Source organism: Triticum urartu, chromosome 5A, assembly GCF_056163025.1.
Source record: "Triticum urartu cultivar PI428250 chromosome 5A, HENAU_Tu73, whole genome shotgun sequence".
Taxonomy (NCBI): Eukaryota; Viridiplantae; Streptophyta; class Magnoliopsida; order Poales; family Poaceae; genus Triticum; species Triticum urartu.
In genome coordinates, this window is record NC_141877.1 from 597,716,471 (window position 1) to 597,738,111 (window position 21,641).

Consider the following 21,641-nt stretch of genomic DNA (forward strand, 5'->3'; position numbering starts at 1 on the left):
TGCCCTTTTGCAGATTTTATTATTCTCTGTTTGAGTTCCAACTTCCAAGTGTTGTAACTGTATTGAGGCCGTTTCGTTAGTCAGCTGGTTTTACCAGAAAATAAATCAAACACAGTGTGTGCCCTAGTGCAAACGTCTGCTGATCCAATGCACGCACCCTTTATTATCTGCAAAAAATGATGATTTTCCGCCATATTTGCTTGATCAACTCTAGGGGCAAAGAACCACGCATGCACAAAACAATGTGGCATATATTGTACCGAGCGTCGAGAACCGGCTCTCGGTAATATGAAAGAAACTGACGGAGCTGTCAGTTGCGAACGGGCATGCCACGTGGCTCCTCTTTGCCGTATGTGGCTCTCGGCGTCTTCACTGTTTGCCGTGCGGTCTTGTTCTCCGTGAGCCCGTGATGGCAACGTTAGCTACTTGCCGTGAAGCCAGGTTTTCCGAGTGTGGCTCTTGGCGTTGTTTACTTTACCGAGTGTCCGTGTTTTGGCTCTCGACGAAGAGCCTGGCACCCCACGTATACGGAAATTCCAGTAGTGCACGCACATGTTCTTCCCTACTTCACAAGACACCGACTCTCCTTCTCCTCCTGTTGGCGCCACCGCCAATCATCCCCGTCTCCTATGGCTTTTGGGTCTTGGAGGTGTGGAGGATCTCGAACCCCTAGCGGTGGGAGGAACTCCACTCTCGTTTTTTTTGGGCTTTGTGCCTGGGTTGAGGCTTTGTGGTAGTGGCGATGTCCCTCAGTAGGAATATTGTCTCCCCCGTTCGATCCCCTATCCCGATGGTGCGTGTAGCAACATTGGAGTGTGCGTGGACATGTCTTCGTCAGGTCTCATGAGATTCAGTCATTGTTGGTCTTCGATTTGCGTTGCTGGAGGGTGTGTGGACATGTGTCTCCGTCGGATTTCATGAGATTCAGTCAGTATTTGTCTTCGATGGATATTTTTGGATCCAGACTCCGTTCGTCTTCATTTGGGTGTTTATAAGTTTGATCCTTCTGATCTACGAATCTCTCCATCGTCGATGATTGCTATTCTGGTGCACTAGTCCCATGTGGCCTTTACATACATCTAGTCCTTCTGGAATGCTGCAAGAAATCCTTCGCCGTTGCTCTGGCCAGAGCCAGGCTGATGAAGCAGGAGCTGTGGGCTAAATACATGATGAAGCTGGCGCGCGAAGGTGCAAAGGAGGATGACTTGGTGCTGGAGCTGCTAGTGTAGGTCGTTTGTGTTGAGTTTCCCGGGTGTGGCATGCGTATGCCTCTGCCACTAGGGGTTAGATGATCAAGCCCGTGATTGGTCTGGGGGTTTCAGTTATTTGTCGTTCTTCGTGTCTTTCCTTTAGGATTTTGCTGGGGTTGATACCTTTTGTCCTCCCTCGCGTGCTGTAATCTTGACATTGTTAGTTTCGTTTTCTATGAAAATGGAACCGGGGCGTAGGCCCTTTCCCTCTAAAAAAAGTTTTGTCTGGCTTAGGTGATGAAAGGGCGACGATGATGACATGCATTCTGCTCGCTCCAGTGTTTATTGTCGTTGCTAGATGATCCATGGACCTGGTTGTAATTTTTTTTACTTTTAATGCTCTTTTTACTGCCATGATTGAATGAATATAACAGAAGTTCCTCTTTAAAAAATGATGATCTTCCTCGCGCTTCGGTCAACGTGACCCAAATCAATACTCGGGCACAAACAAAACCTTCCATGTGCCAATGCTCCATCGCGGCTCCTTTCACCTCTCACCAATGGCAGAGCGCTGCAACGCAATGGCGTATCCCCGTGAAGGTATCCTTGTGGAGCTCCACCAAAAGATCTCCGCCTCCCTCCTCCCAGTAGTTGTGGGCGGAGATTTTAACCTCATCCGTTCTCCGGATGAGAAGAATAATGATAGGATTAACCTCCCCCGGATGCAATTGTTCAACGACTGGATCGCGGAGCTCGGCCTCCGGGAGATCGAGCGGACGGGGGCGCGATTCACCTGGACTAACCGCCAGGCCGACCTGACGCGATTCGTCTTGGATCGTGTCCTAGTTTCCCCTGAGTGGGAATTGAGGTGCCCCCTGACCTCGCTCCGGGCGATTACCCGGATTAGGTCTGACCACGTCCCTCTCCTCCTATCCTCTGCGGACGAGCGCCCCCCCTCCCGCCGCGGTTTAGGTTTGAGTCCTTTTGGCTCAACCAGGCCGGCTTTCGGGATGCGGTCTCTGCTCGTTGGACTCTTGCTCGCACCTCTCCCCATCGCTCCATGTCCGCCGTTGACTCGTGGCACTTCTGCGCCAAGCTTGCCCGCCAATTCATGAAGGGCTGGGGCGCTAATCTTGGTCGTGACCTCCGCGAGCGTAAAAGATCTCTCTTGTTGGCTATTCAGGCTCTGGACGCCCGGGCCGACTCCTCCGGTGTAACACCCCGGATGTAACTTTCCCTTTTTGTACTCCAACTCTTGCCGTTTCCGGCGTTAAGTTATATTTATTTCTTGGGTTCGGGTCTTTGTCTCCGTGTGTTGTTTTCGTTTTCATGCATCTCATATCATGTCATCATGTGCATCGCATTTGCATACGTGTTCAACTCATGCATTCGAGCATTTTTTTCCCCGTTGTCCGTTTTGCATTCCGACGCTTCGTTCTCCTCCGGTGGTCATTTCTAGCTTTCTTTCGTGTGTGGGGATTAAACATTTCTGGATTGGACCGAGACTTGCCAAGCGGCCTTGGTTTACTACCGGTAGACCGCCTGTCAAGTTTCGTATCATTTGGACTTCGTTTGATACTCCAACGGTTAACCGAGGGACCGAAAAGGCCTCGTGTGTGTTGCAGCCCAACACCCCTCCATTTTGGCCCAAAACCCACCAAACTCTGCTCCATGTCCTAGAGCGTTCGATCACGATCGCGTGGCCGAAAACCGCACCTCATTTGGACTCTCCTAGCTCCACTTATGCCTATAAATAGTCCCCTCCATTTTCGGATCCCTCTCCCCCACGAAAACCCTAAAATTCCCTCGCGCTGGCCGGACGTGTCCGACCTGGCCGGACGAAATCGCTGCCGCTGCCTCAGCCTACCAGATGCCGCCACGTGGCGGGCGGACCACTTCCCCGCCAGCCGCTCCCGCCGGCCCTCCCGGGCCCGAGGCGGGCCAGCTCCCGCGCCTCTCCGGGCCAGTCCCAGCCGCCGCCTCGCGCCCGTCTTCCCCGACGCCATGGAGCCGCTCCGCCGCACGCCACCTCGCCGGCGAGCCCCGCCGTCGCCGGCCTCGCCTCGCGCCGCCACCTCCGGACGCCACCGCGCCGCCGCCGCTCCACTCCGCATCGGCCGCCGCCTCCTCCCCGGATCCGGCGCCCCCAAGTTCCTCTCCGGCCTCCCCCCCGCGGCAAGTCCATTTTCGGCGGGCTCCAAGTCCGGCAACTACAGTAACTCCGGCGGCCTCGGTTCCCGTGCAAATCTGGATCTGAGATCTAGAGCGGTTGACTTTCTCTCCCGAAACCCTAATTTTTTTATGCCTACTTTGACCTGCCGTAACTTTGCATCCGTAGCTCTGATTTGGGCATATAGTATATCAAACTGTTCGTCTCGACGAGTACATCATTTCATTACAGTGCATCATTTTCATTTGAGTTCATCTTGATGCCCAAAATGCTGTTAGAAGGAGGCTTCGTGAGTTAATTGTCAGATCTGCTAGTTCATCTTAGACTTTTGTCATTTTTTCCATGATTATTGTGTGCATGATATGCCTGTGAGTCCTTCATATGTTTTGTTAAGCATTTTGTCTTCTTTCCAGAGGTGCGACCCATGCATTTTTAGGATGTGTGTGGTGACTTGTGCAAGCTTGCAAAGTGAGGCACCCGGTAAATCTGTTTTCAGGGACTTAGTTGTTTTCACTAAGTCTGGGATATTTTAGTTCATGATGCCATGTGTTCAGCTTGTTTCCTAGTGATCCGTGCCTCTTTTGAGGATGATCAGTAAAGGAGTTTTTTTAATCATGTTATGCTCTATTCATCCATCTCTTTGTTTGCAATTATGGAGCACCCGAGCTTGAGTCAATCGAGCTCTACTTTTGCTTCGTTGTGAATCTGGGCAGATCGTCAACTCGTTTGCGATTTTGCCGATGCTATTGTAGTTGATCCGTGCATGCCATGCCATTGTTCTTGCCATGTCTAGATAGCATTTTGTGCCTTCTTAATGGATGTATGCGTGCATTGCCATGACTTGCACCGTAGTGAGTGCATCGAGCTCGTTTACATGCCTTCGTGAGTTATATTTCAGCATGTCTCAGTTTTCACTAAGTCTGAAAACTGATTGTGTTTTAGCCATGTTCGTGTGCCCGTTAGTATATTTTGTGAACCCTTTTGGCCCCAGGTCACTTTGGGTATTTTGTTAAGCTTGTTGAGTAGCTCCATGCCATGTTCTTCTTTTTCATAATCAGATCATGTATCATGTTGTTTTGCTGCTCCGAAGAGGGCTTCGTGATCTGAAATTTCAGACAAGTGTTAATTTCACTAAGTCTGAGATCTGTTTTGCATTTGCGTTTTTGACATGCTTGTTTGAACCTCATAATGGATGAATTGGCCGAGGCTCAGTGCTAGTCTTTTGTTAAGCATCTTGTGTGAATCCCTGCCATGTATTTTGTTGTCATGTTTGTGTTGGAAATATGCCCTAGAGGCAATAATAAATTGATTATTATTATATTTCCTTGTTCATGATAATCGTTTATTATTCATGCTAGAATTTTATTGATAGGAAACTCAGATACATGTGTGGATACATAGACAACACCATGTCCCTACTAAGCCTCTAGTTGACTAGCTCGTTGATCAATAGATGGTTACGGTTTCCTGACCATGGACATTGGATGTCGTTGATAACGGGATCACATCATTAGGAGAATGATGTGATGGACAAGACCCAATCCTAAGCATAGTACTAGATCGTGTAGTTCGTATGCTAAAGCTTTTCTAATGTCAAGTATCATTTCCTTAGACCATGAGATTATGCAACTCCCGGATACCGTAGGAGTGCTTTGGGTGTGCCAAACGTCACAACGTAACTGGGTGGCTATAAAGGTATACTACGGGTATCTCCGAAAGTGTCTGTTGGGTTGGCATGAATCAAGACTGGGATTTGTCACTCCGTGTGACGGAGAGGTATCTCTGGGCCCACTCGGTAGGACATCATCATAATGTGCACAATGTGATCAAGGAGTTGATCACGGGATGATGTGTTACGGAACGAGTAAAGAGACTTGCCGTTAACGAGATTGAACAAGGTATCGGGATACCGACGATCGAATCTCGGGCAAGTGTCGTACCGATAGACAAAGGGAATTGTATACGGGATTGATTAAGTCCTTGACATCGTGGTTCATCCGATGAGATCATCGTGGAGCATGTGGGAGCCAACATGGGTATCCAGATCCCGCTGTTGGTTATTGACCGGAGAACGTCCCGATCATGTCTGCATGGTTCCCGAACCCGTAGGGTCTACACACTTAAGGTTTGGTGATGCTAGGGTTATAGAGATATTAGTATGCGGTAACCAGAAAGTTGTTCGGAGTCCCGGATGAGATCCCGGACGTCACGAGGAGTTCCGGAATGGTCCGGAGGTAAAGAATTATATATAGGAAGTGCTATTTCGGCCATCGGGACAAGTTTCGGGGTCACCGGTATTGTACCGGGACCACCGGAAGGGTCCCGGGGGTCCACCGGGTGGGGCCACCTGCCCCGGGGGGCCACATGGACTGTAGGGGGTGCGCCTTGGCCTATATGGGCCAAGGGCACCAGCCCCTAGAGGCCCATGCGCCAAAGGGACAAGAGGAGGGGAGAGTCCTAAAGGGGGAAGGCACCTCCGAGGTGCCTTGGGGAGGATGGACTCCTCCCCCCTTGGCCGCACCCTTCCTTGGAGGAAGGGGCAAGGCTGTGCCCTCCCCCTCTCCCTTGGCCCTATATATAGTGGGGGGAAGGGAGGGCAACCATACCTAAGCCCTGGCGCCTCCCTCTCCCTCCCATGACACATCTCCCTCCTCCCGCAGCGCTTGGCGAAGCCCTGTTGGAATCCCGCTACTTCCACCACCACGCCATCGTGCTGTTGGATCTCCATCAACCTCTCATTCCCCCTTGCTGGATCAAGAAGGAGGAGACGTCGCTGCTCCGTACGTGTGTTGAACGCGGAGGTGCCGTCCGTTCGGCGCTAGGATCATCGGTGATTTGGATCACGACGAGTACGACTCCATCAACCCTGTTCTCTTGAACGCTTCCGCGCGCGATCTACAAGGGTATGTAGATCCACTCCTCCCTCGTTGCTAGATGACTCCATAGATAGATCTTGTTGACACGTAGGAAAATTTTGAATTTATGCTACGTTACCCATCAGTGGCATCATGAGCTAGGTCTATGCGTAGTTTCTATGCACGAGTAGAACACAAAGTAGTTGTGGGAGTTGATTTTGTTCAATATGCTTGCTGTTACTAGTCTTATCTTGATTCGGCGGCATCGTGGGATGAAGCGGCCCAGACCAACCTTACACGTACGCTTACGTGAGACCGGTTCCACCGACTGACATGCACTAGTTGCATAAGGTGGCTGGCGGGTGTCTGTCTCTCCCACTTTAGTCGGATCGGATTCGATGAAAAGGGTCCTTATGAAGGGTAAATAGCAATTGGCATATCACGTTGTGGTTTTTGCGTAGGTAAGAAACGTTCTTGCTAGAAACCCATAGCAGCCACGTAAAACATGCAGACAACAATTAGAGGACGTCTAACTTGTTTTTGCAGGGTATGCTATGTGATGTGATATGGCCAAAGGATGTGATGAATGATATATGTGATGTATGAGATTGATCATGTTCTTGTAATAGGAATCACACTTGCATGTCGATGAGTATGACAACCGGCAGGAGCCATAGAGTTGTCTTAATTTATTTATGACCTGCGTGTCAACATAAACGTCATGTAATTACTTTACTTTATTGCTAACCGTTAGCTGTAGTAGTAGAAGTAATAGATGACGTGACAACTTCATGGAGACACGATGATGGAGATCATGATGATGGAGATCATGGTGTCATGCCGGTGACATTGATGATCATGGAGCCCCGAAGATGGAGATCAAAAGGAGCAATATGATATTGGCCATATCATGTCACTATTTGATTGCATGTGATGTTTATCATGTTTATGCATCTTGTTTACTTAGAAAGACGGTAGTAAATAAGATGATGCCTCATTAAAATTTCAAGAAAGTGTTCCCCCTAACTGTGCACCATTGCGACAGTTCGTTGTTTCGAAGCACCACGTGATGATCGGGTGTGATAGATTCTAACGTTCACATACAACGGGTGTAAGACAGATTTACACACGCGAAACACTTAGGTTGACTTGATGAGCCTAGCATGTGTACAGACATGGCCTCGGAACACAAGAGACCGAAAGGTCGAGCATGAGTCGTATAGAAGATACGATCAACATGAAGATGTTCACCGATGATGACTAGTCCGTCTCACGTGATGATCGGACACGGCCTAGTTGATTCGGATCATGTAATCACTTAGATGACTAGAGGGATGTCTATCTGAGTGGGAGTTCATAAGATGAACTTAATTATCCTGAACATAGTCAAAAGGTCTTCGCAAATTATGTCGTAGCTCGCGCTTCAGTTCTACTGTTTAGATATGTTCCTAGAGAAAATTTAGTTGAAAGTTGATAGTAGTAATTTTGCGGACTAGGTCCGTAAACTGAGGATTGTCCTCATTGCTTCATAGAAGGCTTATGTCCTTAATGCACCGCTCAGTGTGCTGAACCTCGAACGTTGTCTATGGTTGTTGCGAACATCTGACATACACATTTTGATAACTACGTGATAGTTCAGTTAAACGGCTTAGAGTTGAGGCACCGAAGACGTTTTGAAACGTCGCGAAACATATGAGATGTTTCGAGGGCTGAAATTGGGATTTCAGGCTCGTGCCCACGTCAAGAGGTATAAGACCTCCGACGATTTTCTTAGCCTGCAAACTAAGGGAGAAAAGCTCAATTGTTGAACTTGTGCTCAGATTGTCTGAGTACAACAATCGCTTGAATCGAGTGGGAGTTGATCTTCCAGATGAAATAGTGATGGTTCTCCGAAGTCATTACCACCAAGCTGCTTGAGCTTCGTGATGAACTATAATATATCAGGGACATATATGATGATCCTTGAGATATTCGCGATGTTTGACACCACAAAAGTAGAGATCAAGAAGGAGCATCAATTGTTGATGGTTGGTGAAACCACTAGTTTCAAGAAGGGCAAGGGCAAGAAGGGATACTTCATGAAACGGCAAATCAGTTGCTGCTCTAGTGAAGAAACCCAAGGTTGAACCCAAACCCGAGACTAAGTGCTTCTCTAATAAGAGGAACAGCCACTGGAGCAGAATTACCCTAGATACTTGGTAGATGAGAAGGCTGGCAAGGTCGATAGAAGTATATTGGATATACATTGTGTTGATGTGTACTTTACTAGTACTCCTAGTAGCACCAGGGTATTAGATACCGGTTCGGTTGCTAAGTGTTAGTAACTCGAAATAAAAGCTACGGAATAAACGGAGGCTAGCTAAAGGTGAGCTGACGATATGTGTTGGAAGTGTTTCCAATGTTGATATGATCAAGCATCGCACGCTCCCTCTACCATCGAGATTGGTGTTTGCGTTGAGCATAGACATGATTGGATTATGTTTATCGCAATACGGTTATTCATTTAAGGAGAGAGTAATGGTTACTCTGTTTATTTGAATAATACCTTCAATGGTCTTACACCTAAAATGAATGGTTTATTGAATCTCGATCGTAGTGATACACATGTTCATGCCAAAAGATAGTAATGATAGTACCACCTACTTGTGGCACTGCCACTTAAGTCATATCGATATAAAACGCATGAAGAAGCTCCATGTTGATGGATCTTTGGACTCACTCATTTTTGAAAGGATTGAGACATGCGAACCATGTTTGTTGGTGTATATGCATGAAGAAACTCCATGCAAATGGACCGTTTGGACTCACTTGATTTTGAATCACTTGAGACATGCAAATCATACCACATGGGCAAGATGACTGAAAGCCTCGTTTTCAGTAAAATGGAACAAGAAAGAAACTTGTTGGAAGTAATACATTTTGATGTGTGCAGTCCAATGAGTGCTGGGGCATGTAGTGGCTATCGTTATGTTCTTACTTCACAGATGATTTGAGTAGATGTTGAGTATATTTACTTGATGAATCACGAGTCTGAATTATTGAAAGGTTCAAGTAATTTCAGGGTGAAGTTGAAAGATCGTCGTGACAAGAGGATAAAATATCTATGATATGATCATAGAGATGAATATCTGAATTACGAGTTTGGCACAGAATTAAGACATTGTGGAAATTGTTTCACAACTGATACAGCCTGGAACACCATAGTGTGATGGTGTGTCCGTACATCATAACTGCACCCTATTGGATATGATGCATACCATGATGTCTCTTATCGAATTACCACGATAGTTAATGGGTTAGGCATTAGAGACAACCACATTCACTTTAAATAGGGCACCACGTAATTCCGATGAGATGACACTGTATGAACTATGGTTTAGAGAAACCTAAGCTGTCATTTCTTAAAAGTGTGGGGCTGCGACGCTTATGTGAAAAAGTTTCAGGCTGATAAGCTCGAACCCAAAGCGGATAAATGCATCTTCATAGGACACCCAAAACAGTTGGGTATACCTCCTGTCTCAGATCCGAAAGCAATAAGGGATTGTTTCTAGAATCGGGTCCTTTCTCGAGAAAAAGTTTCTCTCGAAGGAATTGACTGGGAGGATGGTGGAGACTTGATGAGGTTATTGAACCGTCACTTCAACTAGTGTATAGCAGGGCACAAAGAGTTGTTCCTGTGGCACCTACACCAATTGAAGTGGAAGCTTATGATATTGATCATGAGACTTCGGATCAAGTCACTACCAAACCTCGTGGGATGACAAGGATGCGTACTACTTCAGAGTGGTACGTAATCCTGTCTTGGAAGTCATGTTGCTAGACAACAATGAACCTACGAGCTATGGAGAAGCGATGGTGGGCCTGGATTCCAAAATGGCTCGAGGCCATAAAATCCGAGAAAGGATCCATGTATGAAAACGAAGTGTAGACTTTGGCAGAACGGCTCGATGGTCGTAAGGCTATTGAGTACAGATGGATTTTAAAAGGAAGACGGACAATGATGGTAAATGTCACCATTAAGAAAGCTCGACTTGTCGTTAAGATGTTTTCTGACAAGTTCAAGGAGTTGACTACGATGAGACTTTCTCACTCGTAGCGATGCTAAGAGTCTGTTGGAATTATATTAGCGATTACTGCATTATTTATGAAATCTTGCAGATAGGATGTCAAAACATTGTTTCCTTGATGATTTTCTTGAGGAAAGGTTGTATGTGATACAACCGGAAGGTTTTGTCAATCCTGAAATATGCTAATAAGTATGCAAAGCTCCAGCGATCCTTCTAGGGACTAGAGTAAGCATCTCGGAGTTGGAATGTATGCTTTGATGATGATCAAAGATTTTGGGTTTATACAAAGTTTATGAGAAACTTGTATTTCCAAAGAAGTGAGTGGGAGCACTATAAAATTTCTGATAAATATATGTTGACATATTGTTGATCAGAAATGACGTAGAATTTCTGGAAAGCATATAGGGTTATTTGGAAAGTGTTTTCAATGGAAAGCCTGGATTAAGCTGCTTGAGCATTGAGCATCAAGATCTATAAGGATAGATCAAAACGCTTAATGGAACTTTCAAATGAGCACATACCTTGACATGATCTTGAAGGTGTTCAAGATGGATCAGTCAAAGAAGGATTTCTTGCCTGAGTGGTAAGGTATGAAGTTAAGACTTAAAGCTCGACCATGGCAGAATAGAGAGAAAGGACGAAGGGCGTCCCCTATGCTTAAGACGTAGGCCCTACAGTATGCTATGCTGTGTACCGCACCTGAAATGTGCCTTGCCATGAGTCAGTCAAGGGGTACAAGAGTGATCCAAGAATGGATCACAAGACAGCGGTCAAAGTTATCCTTAGTAACTAGTGGACTAAGGAATTCTTCTCGATTATGGAGGTGGTAAAAGAGTTCGTCGTAAAGGGTTACGTCGATGCAAGCTTAACACCTATCCGGATAGCTCTGAGTAGAGATACCGGATACGTATAATGGAGCAACAATTTAGAATAGCTCCAAGTAGAACAGTTATTTGGAATGGCTCCAAATGTAGCGTAGTAGTTGCATCTAGGAGATGACATAGAGATTTGTAAAGCGCACACGGATCTGAAAGGTTCAGACCCGTTGACTATAACCTCTCTCACAAGCATAACATGATCAAACCCAGAACTCATCGAGTGTTAATCACATGGTAAATGTGAACTAGATTATTGACTCTAGTAAACTCTTTGGGTGTTAGTCACATGGGGATGTGACCTTGAGTGTTAATCACATATCGATGTGAACTGGATTATTGACTCTAGTGCAAGTGGGAGACTGTTGGAAATATGCCCTAGAGGCAATAATAAATTGATTATTATTATATTTCCTTGTTCATGATAATCGTTTATTATCCATGCTAGAATTGTATTGATAGGAAACTCAGATACATGTGTGGATACATAGACAACACCATGTCCCTAGTAAGCCTCTAGTTGACTAGCTCGTTGATCAATAGATGGTTACAGTTTCCTGACCATGGACATTGGATGTCGTTGATAACGGGATCACATCATTAGGAGAATGATGTGATGGACAAGACCCAATCCTAAGCATAGCACTAGATCGTGTAGTTCGTATGCTAAAGCTTTTCTAATGTCAAGTATCATTTCCTTAGACCATGAGATTGTGCAACTCCCGGATACCGTAGGAGTGCTTTGGGTGTGCCAAACGTCACAACGTAACTAGGTGGCTATAAAGGTACACTACGGGTATCTCCGAAAGTGTCTGTTGGGTTGGCACGAATCAAGACTGGGATTTGTCACTCCGTGTGACGGAGAGGTATCTCTGGGCCCACTCGGTAGGACATCATCATAATGTGCACAATGTGATCAAGGAGTTGATCACGGGATGATGTGTTACGAAACGAGTAAAGAGACTTGCCGGTAACGAGATTGAACAAGGTATCGGGATACCGACGATCGAATCTCGGGCAAGTGTCGTACCGATAGACAAAGGGAATTGTATACGGGATTGATTAAGTCCTTGACATCGTGGTTCATCCGATGAGATCATCGTGGAGCATGTGGGAGCCAACATGGGTATCCAGATCCCACTGTTGGTTATTGACCGGAGAACGTCTCGGTCATGTCTGCATGGTTCCCGAACCCGTAGGGTCTACACACTTAAGGTTCGGTGACGCTAGGGTTATAGAGATATTAGTATGCGGTAACCAGAAAGTTGTTCGGAGTCCCGGATGAGATCCCGGACGTCACGAGGAGTTCCGGAATGGTCCGGAGGTAAAGAATTATATATAGGAAGTGCTATTTCGGCCATCGGGACAAGTTTCGGGGTCACCGGTATTGTACCGGGACCACCGGAAGGGTCCCGGGGGTCCACCGGGTGGGGCCACCTGCCCCGGGGGGCCACATGGGCTGTAGGGGGTGCGCCTTGGCCTATATGGGCCAAGGGCACCAGCCCCTAGAGGCCCATGCGCCAAAGGGACAAGAGGAGGGGAGAGTCCTAAAGGGGGAAGGCACCTCCGAGGTGCCTTGGGGAGGATGGACTCCTCCCCCCTTGGCCGCACCCTTCCTTGGAGGAAGGGGCAAGGCTGCGCCCTCCCCCTCTCCCTTGGCCCTATATATAGTTGGGGGAAGGGAGGGCAACCATACCTAAGCCCTGGCGCCTCCCTCTCCCTCCCATGACACATCTCCCTCCTCCCGCAGCGCTTGGCGAAGCCCTGTTGGAATCCCGCTACTTCCACCACCACGCTGTCGTGCTGTTGGATCTCCATCAACCTCTCCTTCCCCCTTGCTGGATCAAGAAGGAGGAGACGTCGCTGCTCCATACGTGTGTTGAACGCGGAGGTGCCGTCCGTTCGGCGCTAGGATCATCGGTGATTTGGATCACGACGAGTACGACTCCATCAACCCCGTTCTCTTGAACACTTCCGCGCGCGATCTACAAGGGTATGTAGATCCACTCCTCCCTCGTTGCTAGATGACTCCATAGATAGATCTTGGTGACACGTAGGAAAATTTTGAATTTATGCTACGTTACCCAACAGTTTGGTGGCTGTAGCATGTTCATCTCATTGCATTTAGATGCCTACTTTCTGTAAATCGTAGACCGGTGTCATTCTTAAAACGCTTGCCATTTCCAAACCGTAACTCCGATTCCGGCGTTCTTTATATCGTTTTCAAGCGATTTCATCTCATCTTTCCAGTGGCACCCTTGGAATTCCAAGTTGAGGCCAGGTTCATGCATTTCCTGTCATATCTTGCATTTTGCATCCCGCATCGCATCCCGCATAGCATATCATCATTTCATCATATTGCTTGTTATTGCACGTGGTTGATTGTATCCTTGTTGCTTGTTTGTCTTGTTTGGGTAGAGCCGGGAGACGAGTTCGCTACCGAGGAGCCCGTTGAGTGTGCTTTTGAGGATCTAGTCAATTCTGACAACTGTGCAGGCAAGATGATCATACCCTCGAAATCACCACTATCTTTGCTATGCTAGTTTTCTCGCTCTTTGCTATGCCAATGCTACGATGCCTACCTTTTACTTGTCAGCCTCCCAATTGCCATGTTGAACCTCTAACCCACCTTGTCCTAGAAAATCGTTGATTGGCTATGTTACCGCTTTGCTCAGCCCCTCTTATAGCGTTGCTAGCTGCAGGTGAAGATCGGAGGCCGTTCCTTGTTGGGACATCATTTATTTACTTGTTGGGATATCATTATATTGCTGTGTTACCTTAATGCATCTATATACTTGGTAAAGGGTGGAAGGCTCGGCCTCTCGCCTAGTGTTTTGTTCCACTCTTGCCGCCCTAGTTTCCGTCATATCGGTGTTATGTTCCCGGATTTTGCGTTCCTTACGCGGTTGGGTTATAATGGGAACCCCTTGATATTTCGCCTTGATTAAAGCTTGTCCAGCAATGCCCAACCTTGGTTTTACCATTTGCCACCTAGCCTTTTCTTTCCCTTGGGCTCTGCAGACTCAAGGGTCATCTTATTTTAACCCCCCCCCCCGGGCCAGTGCTCCTCTGAGTGTTGGTCCAAACCGTCAGCCGCCGGTGGCTACCAGGGGCAACTCTGGGCTGGCCTACCGGAAGTTTAGACAATCTGAGTGTGCCCTGAGAAAGAGATATGTGCAGCTCCTATCGGGATTTGTCGGCACATTCGGGCGGTGTTGCTGGACTTGTTTTAACCTGGTCGGAATGTCTTGTTGTACCGGGATACCGAGTCTGATCGGAGTGTCTCGGGTGGAGGTCTATTCCTTCGTTGACCGTGAGAGCTTGTCATGGGCTAAGTTGGGACTCCCCTGCAGGGATTGAACTTTCGAAAGCCGTGTCCGCGGTTATGGGCAAATGGGAATTTGTTAATGTACGGTTGTAGATAACTTGAATTAAACTTAATTAAAATGAATCAACCGTGTGTGTTACCGTGATGGCCCCTTTCCGGCGGAGTCCGGGAAGTGGACACGGTGTTGGAGTTATGCTTGCGCAGGTTGTTCTTCTAGATTCTCGATCGCGCTTTGCCTCCTCTTCTCGCTCTCTTTTGCGTATAAGATAGCCACCATATATGCTAGTCGCTTGCTGCAGCTCCACTTATATTTGCCTTATCCTTCCTATAAGCTTAAATAGTCTTGATCGCGAGGGTGCGAGATTGCTGAGTCCCCGTGGCTCACAGATACTGTAATTCCAGATGCAGGTCCAGGTGATTTCGCTCCAGGTGACGAGTACGAGCTCAAGTGGGAGTTCGACGAGGACTCTCAGCGTTATTATGTTTCCTTTCCCGATGATCAGTAGTGGTGCCTAGTTGGGGTTCGATTCAGGGCCTTGTCGCATGTTGGGTTTTCTTCTATTTTGGCGCCGTAGTCGGGCCATGAGTGTTTGTATGATGGATGTTATTTATGTACTCTGATGTGACGTGGCGAGTGTAAGCCAACTATGTATCTCCCCTTTTATTATATATATTACATGGGATGTTGTGATGATTTCCTAACTTGCGACATTGCTTTCAATGCGGTTATGTCTCTAAGTCGTACCTCGACACGTGGGAGCTATAGCCGCATCGAGGGCGTTACATCTGGGCTCTCCCCAGATGAGTGGATGCTGAGATATGATCTTGAGGATCAACTCTCCTCCATCTACACAGATGAGGAGGCATACTGGAGGTTGCGTGGTACCCAAAGATGGGTGCTCCACGGCGATGCGAACACTGCATATTTCCAGGCTGTTGCGAATGGCCGACGCCGGAGAAATTCCATCCACTGCTTGTGGGAGGATGACGCCCCCCTTGTCCGCCCCGCGGCCATTCGGGCTCATGTAGACGGCTTCTACAAAGCCCTCTTTACCCCCACCCTTGGGGTGGGGCTAGTCTCGCCCCCGACACTTGACGGGGGTGGAGTTGGTTTCCGACGAGGCCAACGCGGCCCTTGTTGCCCCCTTCGCCAAAGAAGAGGTACTCGCGGCCATTAAAGGAATGAACCCCTCCTCGGCCCCGGGTCCGGATGGCTTGCCCGTTACATTCTGGCAGACAGTCAAACCTGAGGTCATGGCCCTCTTCGAGGAGTTCTATTCGGGATCTATGGACCTTGGTCGCCTCAATTATGGGATCATTACCCTCATCCCAAAGGTTCCGGGCGCCTCTGATATTTGCCAGTTTCGTCCCATCACCGTGATTAACGTGATATTCCGGATCCTGGCCAAAGGGTACGCCAATAGGGTGACCCTGCTTGCTAACTCGATCACTCACCCGAACCAATCGGCCTTCATCCAAGGCCGGTTTATTTTAGATGGTGTGTTTGTCTTCCATGAAGTCCTTCATGAAGTTCGGGTGAAACAACATCGCGCTGTCTTCCTAAAGCTGGACTTTCATAAAGCTTATGATACTGTGCACTGGCCTTTCCTTCGGGAAGTGCTGCTGCGTAAGGGCTTTGACGACCGCTGGGTGACTCGCATGATGCAATTAGTCTCCTGTGGGCGGACCGCGGTGAACATCAACGGCGAGATTGGGCCATACTTCCCCACTCTCTATGGGGTGCGTCAGGGGGACCCGTTCTCGCCGTTCCTGTTCAACATGGTGGTCGATGCTCTGGCCGCCATCCTGGACAAAGCCAAGGGTGCCGGTCATATTCACGGCATTGTCCCCCGCCTAGTCGGAGGGGGAGGGGTCTCCCTCCTTCAATACGCGGATGACACCATAATAATGGTTGAAGGTTCTACTCAGGACGTGGCTAACCTGAAGTTCCTCCTCCTGTGCTTCCAGCAGATGTCGGGCCTAATGATCAACTTCGATAAGAGCGAAGTGATGGTTCTTGGTTACCCTCCGGTGGAAGCTCAGGCTATCGCTGACCGACTTAACTGTCGGCTGGGTTCTTTCCCCACGACCTACCTGGGGATCCCCATTAGTGATTCGCACCTCACCGTGGCGGACCTCCGTCCCACGGTTACCCGTATGCAACATCGCGTCGAGCCTTGGAATGGGCGCTGGCTATCGAAGGCTGCGCGTGTGATTCTCATCAACTCCTCTCTCGCCAGCCTTCTTTGGTACCTCATGACCTTTTATAGCCTCCATGAAACGCTGCACATGGAAATTGCCAAGTACCAATCCAGGTTCTACTGGGCTGGCGAGGATGACAGACAGAAGTACCATATGGTCAGTTGGCCGGACATATGTAAACCCAAGGACCAGGGGGGTCTGGGGATTTTGTCCTCCCGACGCATGAACATCGCCCTCCTGACCCGATGGCTATGGCGTATTGCTAATGGTGACGGAGGGCTTTGGTTCACCATCATCCGGAACAAGTACCTCCGTGGACAGCCTCTGGCTTTCTGTCAGCGTTTGGGCGGATCCCAGTTTTGGCAGGCCGTCATTCAGATGCTCCCTGTGCTTCGCATTGGCACGTCCATCTCGGTTGGGTCTGGGTCCATGACCCTGTGTCTGGTTTGATCGGTGGATCGGCGACACCCCTCTGGCCGCCCGCTTTCCCGAGCTCTTCGCCATTGCTGTTGACCCGCGGGTCTCTGTTGAGACGGCCCTTATTGACTTAGGGCGCCTCGCGTTTCGCCGCCCTTTTGGCCCGCCCGAAGTGGCCGCCTGGGATGCCCTCCTCGAGGACATCGCCCTTCTCCCGATGAACGTCACCGACACCCCGGACGCCATCTCTTGGCGCCTAGAATCTTCCGGACGCTTCTCTACTAAGTCCCTACACGCGGCCATCGCGCCTTCGCCCGCCCCCGAGCCCTTCAGTTTGATCTGGGATATTCGCCTGCCACTGAAGATTAGGATCTTCCTTTGGCAATGGATCCGTGGACGCCTCCCCTCCGGAGTCGAAGTCCTCAAGCGTAACGGACCTGGAGATGGGCTTTGCCCCCTGTGCGGCACGGTGGAGGATGCTAACCACATCTTCTTCGCGTGCTCCACGGCCCAGTTTCTTTGGTCCAGTTTCCGCGAGACGGTTGGTGGACAGTGGTGCAATTCCAATTTCCCCGACCTTCTCGCAGAGATCCATGCCTCCCCCCCTCGCTACCGACATATCCGTTGGCTCTGTGTAGGGGTCCTCGCCTGGACGCTGTGGACTGTCCGCAATAAGCTTGTCATCCAAAAGGTTACTCTCAGACGTGCTACTGACGCCATTTTTAAAATGTGTGGGTACCTGCAGCTTTGGCGGCCGCTTAGCCGCCCTCAGGATCGGGACGTCATCAACACCCTCCTCGCCGACCTTCAATCGCTCGCCTTCTGCCTGGCGCCACCGCTTCCGCCCCCCCCCCTCCCCCCCCCCCCCCCCCCCCCGAGCCCGACTAGTTGCAGTCGTTTATTTCTGTTCTGGGGCTTGTTGAGCTGTGCCCTTAGCATTAACCCTTATGGATCCTGTGTGCTGTATGAACTTTGTGTGTGTGTGTGTTTGAACCTATGTGGATTGTTGGCTTGGGCATGTGCTTTATTATAATATAAAGCGGAGCGAAAACCTTTTTCGGTTAGGTAAACGAGGGAGATAAATATATCGCAGGCAGGACAGGACAGGACGCAAACATATAGTAGATCGAGATGTCCCGTGTTAGACATAAACACACACTTACACAGAGCGTGCATGCATGTGTCCTGGTATGTTCAGTACTCCATACTGAGTCGGTTAATATTAGAATATCAGAGTCGGTCACCGAGTATTCCTCCAGAACGTACATCAGGCCTTTACATACGCCAGGGATTGTAGGAAATCCCGTGAGTTGAGTTCAAATATCAATCAATAAATCAAAAGAAACAGGACCGATTCCAATCGGTTCGACTGTTTCACGTGCGTACGCTTGTGTTCCGTTCCGGCCGGCGGCAAGAATCAATCGAGTCACGCTGCTTGTGTACTACTCCTACGTACGTGCCTTGTGGTCTCTACATACATAAGCTAGCTATATATATACTCGGCCGATTAGAGGAAAGGAACTTCCTTGTGTCCGTCGTCCAGACACCACTCGGCGCTGGGGCTATGATGAGTTGGACTGATGAACCGGAGTTCCCAAGTGCACCTCTCGCCACAGATAGGCGCAGCAAAATCTTTCCTCCCGCCAGCCCTCCATCTTACTCCGAGTCCAAGACCAAGCCCGCCTCCATAATGGCAGAGCCCTACGAGATCCCTGCCGCCATGATCGCTGAATCCGAGAAAAGGTCGTACGTGCTCAAGATAGACGGATACTCGATGGCCAACGCGCTGCTCAAGAACGGGGAGTGCATGACTTCCGCCCCATTCAGCGTTGGAGGCCACAACTGGGTCGTGAGATATTACCCCAACGGCTATCCTAGGCACTGTGACAATTATATCTCTCTCTATGTACAGCTTGAAGCTGCCGATGCCGAGGACGTGAAGGCGAAGGCCAAATTGAAGCTCAGCGTACTCGACAAGAATGCAAATCCGGTGCCTTCGTACAGCCGTACCATCCCTCTACACACCTTCTCAAGGAGGGCTCCAGACCGTGGCTACCATGACTTCATCCACAAGGCTGGCATTGAGGTATCGCCGCACCTTAGAGACGATTGTCTCACCATCAGGTGCGATGTCACCGTCGTCAAGGACATCGACCAAGAAGCAAGGATTCCTCCAAGCGACCTCCACCGGCATCTCGGCGATCTCCTACAGAGCAAGGATGGAGCGGACCTGACTTTTCAAGTCGGCGGACGGACATTCCCGGCTCACAGGTGTGTCCTCGCAGCTCGGTCATCCGTGTTCAAGGCGGGGCTCCTCGGCGCCATGGCGGAGAGTTCCTCTAGTACTATTGAAATTCGTGACATGGAACCTGATGTGTTTGAGTACTTGCTCCATTTCATATACACCGACTCGGTTCCTCTACTTGATGTGGTGATGGCCGGGCATCTACTCGAAGCGGCTGACAGGTACGACATCGGTAGGCTGAAGGTGATATGCGAGGACAAATTGTGCAGTCATATTGATTCCAACATGGTGGCGACCAGCTTGGCTTTGGCCAAGCAGCATGGTTTCCGTCGTCTCAAACAAGCTTGTTTGCAGTTCCTTGCTTCTCCCTCCAATTTGAATGCTACGATAGCAAGTGATGGCTTTAAGCATCTGCTATCCAGCTGCGGCTGGTCTGCTTTTGAGGAGCTGAGAGATAGAAGTAGCCGGCTGAATTCAGAAAAGGATATTATCATGACATTCCGGAAGTAATGCTTCCGTAGTAGTATTATTAATGTCATCCAATTTTTTATAGTAAAAAATGATTATGCTCTCCACGTATTTTCTTTTCAAAAAGAGAATAATCCCCGGTCTCTGCATCGATCGATGCATACAATCATTTTTAGCAAATTATTCAATAAAGCCTTATAAAATAAATACACGAATCAACTAAAAACCACCTTCCTGACAAAAGTTATTGTGATACCTGCAAGCTTTGACGATGTGACTTGACCTTTGCATCAAACACACATCATGTAATCCGATGGCCTCGCCAAGCCGCCCGCCGGTGAGCCGGGAGCACTCACCGGTCTAGCAAACCCTCAATGCGCATTCCATACGCATGCTCTGTAATCCGCTGCCACCATCTTTCGTCGTCTCATCTTCAGGAGTGGTTAGTACATTGACCTTATCAGTCCCTTCTGCCGTTGATGTCACCATGATGTCAGACAATGCCACCCTCCCGTGCGTGCCCCTCAACACGCGTCCGTCGCCCAGACTCCGTTGTACCATGCAGCTGATACCCGCCGTCATCAATGCGATACATGCAACACCGCTTCTTCTCTTGTCCCCTCGAGGCAGCACCGCTCCAAACAGTGCCCCCAAGACGGAGACGGCCTTGAAGGCACTGTCATAGTCCGACCCGAGAGACACAAAACTAGGTTTTCCTTGGAGCAGTTGAAACGCGGTGACGACGATTGCAATCGACGATGCCTTTGGCAAGGAGACGACGCCCACGGCCCCGTCGTCGTCCTCCATGACCGAGCTCGACATGGGTTTCACCGGAAGTTGTGCCACACTGAACTAGTAGCTGCCCGGAACCGCGCTGTGACTGCGCGCATAGTAGCCGGAACGCCGGCAGGGATCTAGCATCCCTCTTCGACCCTTTATCTGTTGCCGTCTGGCCACGGGCCCCATTAACGACGGATCTGGGTGGAGGCCAGATCCACGGCACACGGCCGCCCACCATAGCCAGGGAAGCGTGCGAGCTCATGCGGGCATGGAGGCGAGCGCCACCGCTGCATGGCCAGGAACGTTGTCCTGGTCGCTGCGCGCACTCACCCCGCTGGTCTCGCCCCAGCCAATCACGAGGGTGGTTGCCGCATCCGCCGCCCTCGGCAGGGACCGCGTCCAGGACTACGACGCCCGGAGAATGATGAACACCTGAACCGGAGCACCATTGCCTCGAGCACGCACAACCGGACCATGCATGTGGGCCTCCCAGCGCATCCGACACCATGCGGCCGCTCGCTGGAGAGTGTGGAATCCCTGCTGCCGTCACCCCGTAGATCCTCCCGAGGCATCCCGTGGGCCGCTGCCGATGGGATCCAAGCTGGGAAGGAGAGGTCCACTCAAAGAACGCCCCGCCGTCTTCGTCCCGGACCCATGCAGGCTTTGCCGGCAGGGCCTCAGGCGACGGCGAGACAAGGAAGAGGTTGGTGGGAGACATGTGGCGGTGCAACTAGATCGCCCCCGCGGTGACCCAAGCGGGGCAACCCAGGGGTTATCTAAAGGGAAACGTTTACCTCCGGACGACCGGCCGAGCGCTCGGCCGGTCGCTCCTCGCTCGCTCGCTCTGTCACGTAGGAATAGACTAGCACATGCTTCGGGTGGGCCTGCAGCTTATCTCTTCCCCGCTGCACTTTTTTTTCTTTTTTTTCTGGGCTTATTCTTCGTCTCGTCTTGTCACTTTTTCCTCTCGCCTTACCTCCTGCATCTCAAACAGCTCTCCCACAGATGCTACAACCGAACAGATATTTTGCTGGAATCGATGGT

At 49.6% G+C, this 21,641-nt stretch overlaps 1 protein-coding gene across 2 annotated transcripts; it reads left to right on the forward strand.

The window, feature by feature from the left end:
• Positions 1 to 981: 981 nt before the first annotated feature.
• On the forward strand, positions 982 to 19,859 carry LOC125507453 (BTB/POZ and MATH domain-containing protein 1-like). 2 transcript variants are annotated; one of them, XM_087524669.1, is made up of 4 exons: positions 982 to 1,082; positions 3,639 to 3,649; positions 3,755 to 3,775; positions 18,592 to 19,859. In XM_087524669.1, the coding sequence occupies exon 4, from the start codon at positions 18,669 to 18,671 to the stop codon at positions 19,857 to 19,859; it is 1,191 nt and encodes a 396-aa protein (XP_087380795.1). In that variant the 5' UTR covers positions 982 to 1,082; positions 3,639 to 3,649; positions 3,755 to 3,775; positions 18,592 to 18,668. The 2 variants fall into 2 exon arrangements, with proteins under 2 accessions (XP_087380795.1, XP_087380796.1); XM_087524670.1 differs by lacking the exons at positions 982 to 1,082; positions 3,639 to 3,649; positions 3,755 to 3,775 and having other exon boundaries at positions 18,795 to 18,854; positions 19,179 to 19,859.
• The last annotated feature ends 1,782 nt before the right edge of the window (positions 19,860 to 21,641 follow it).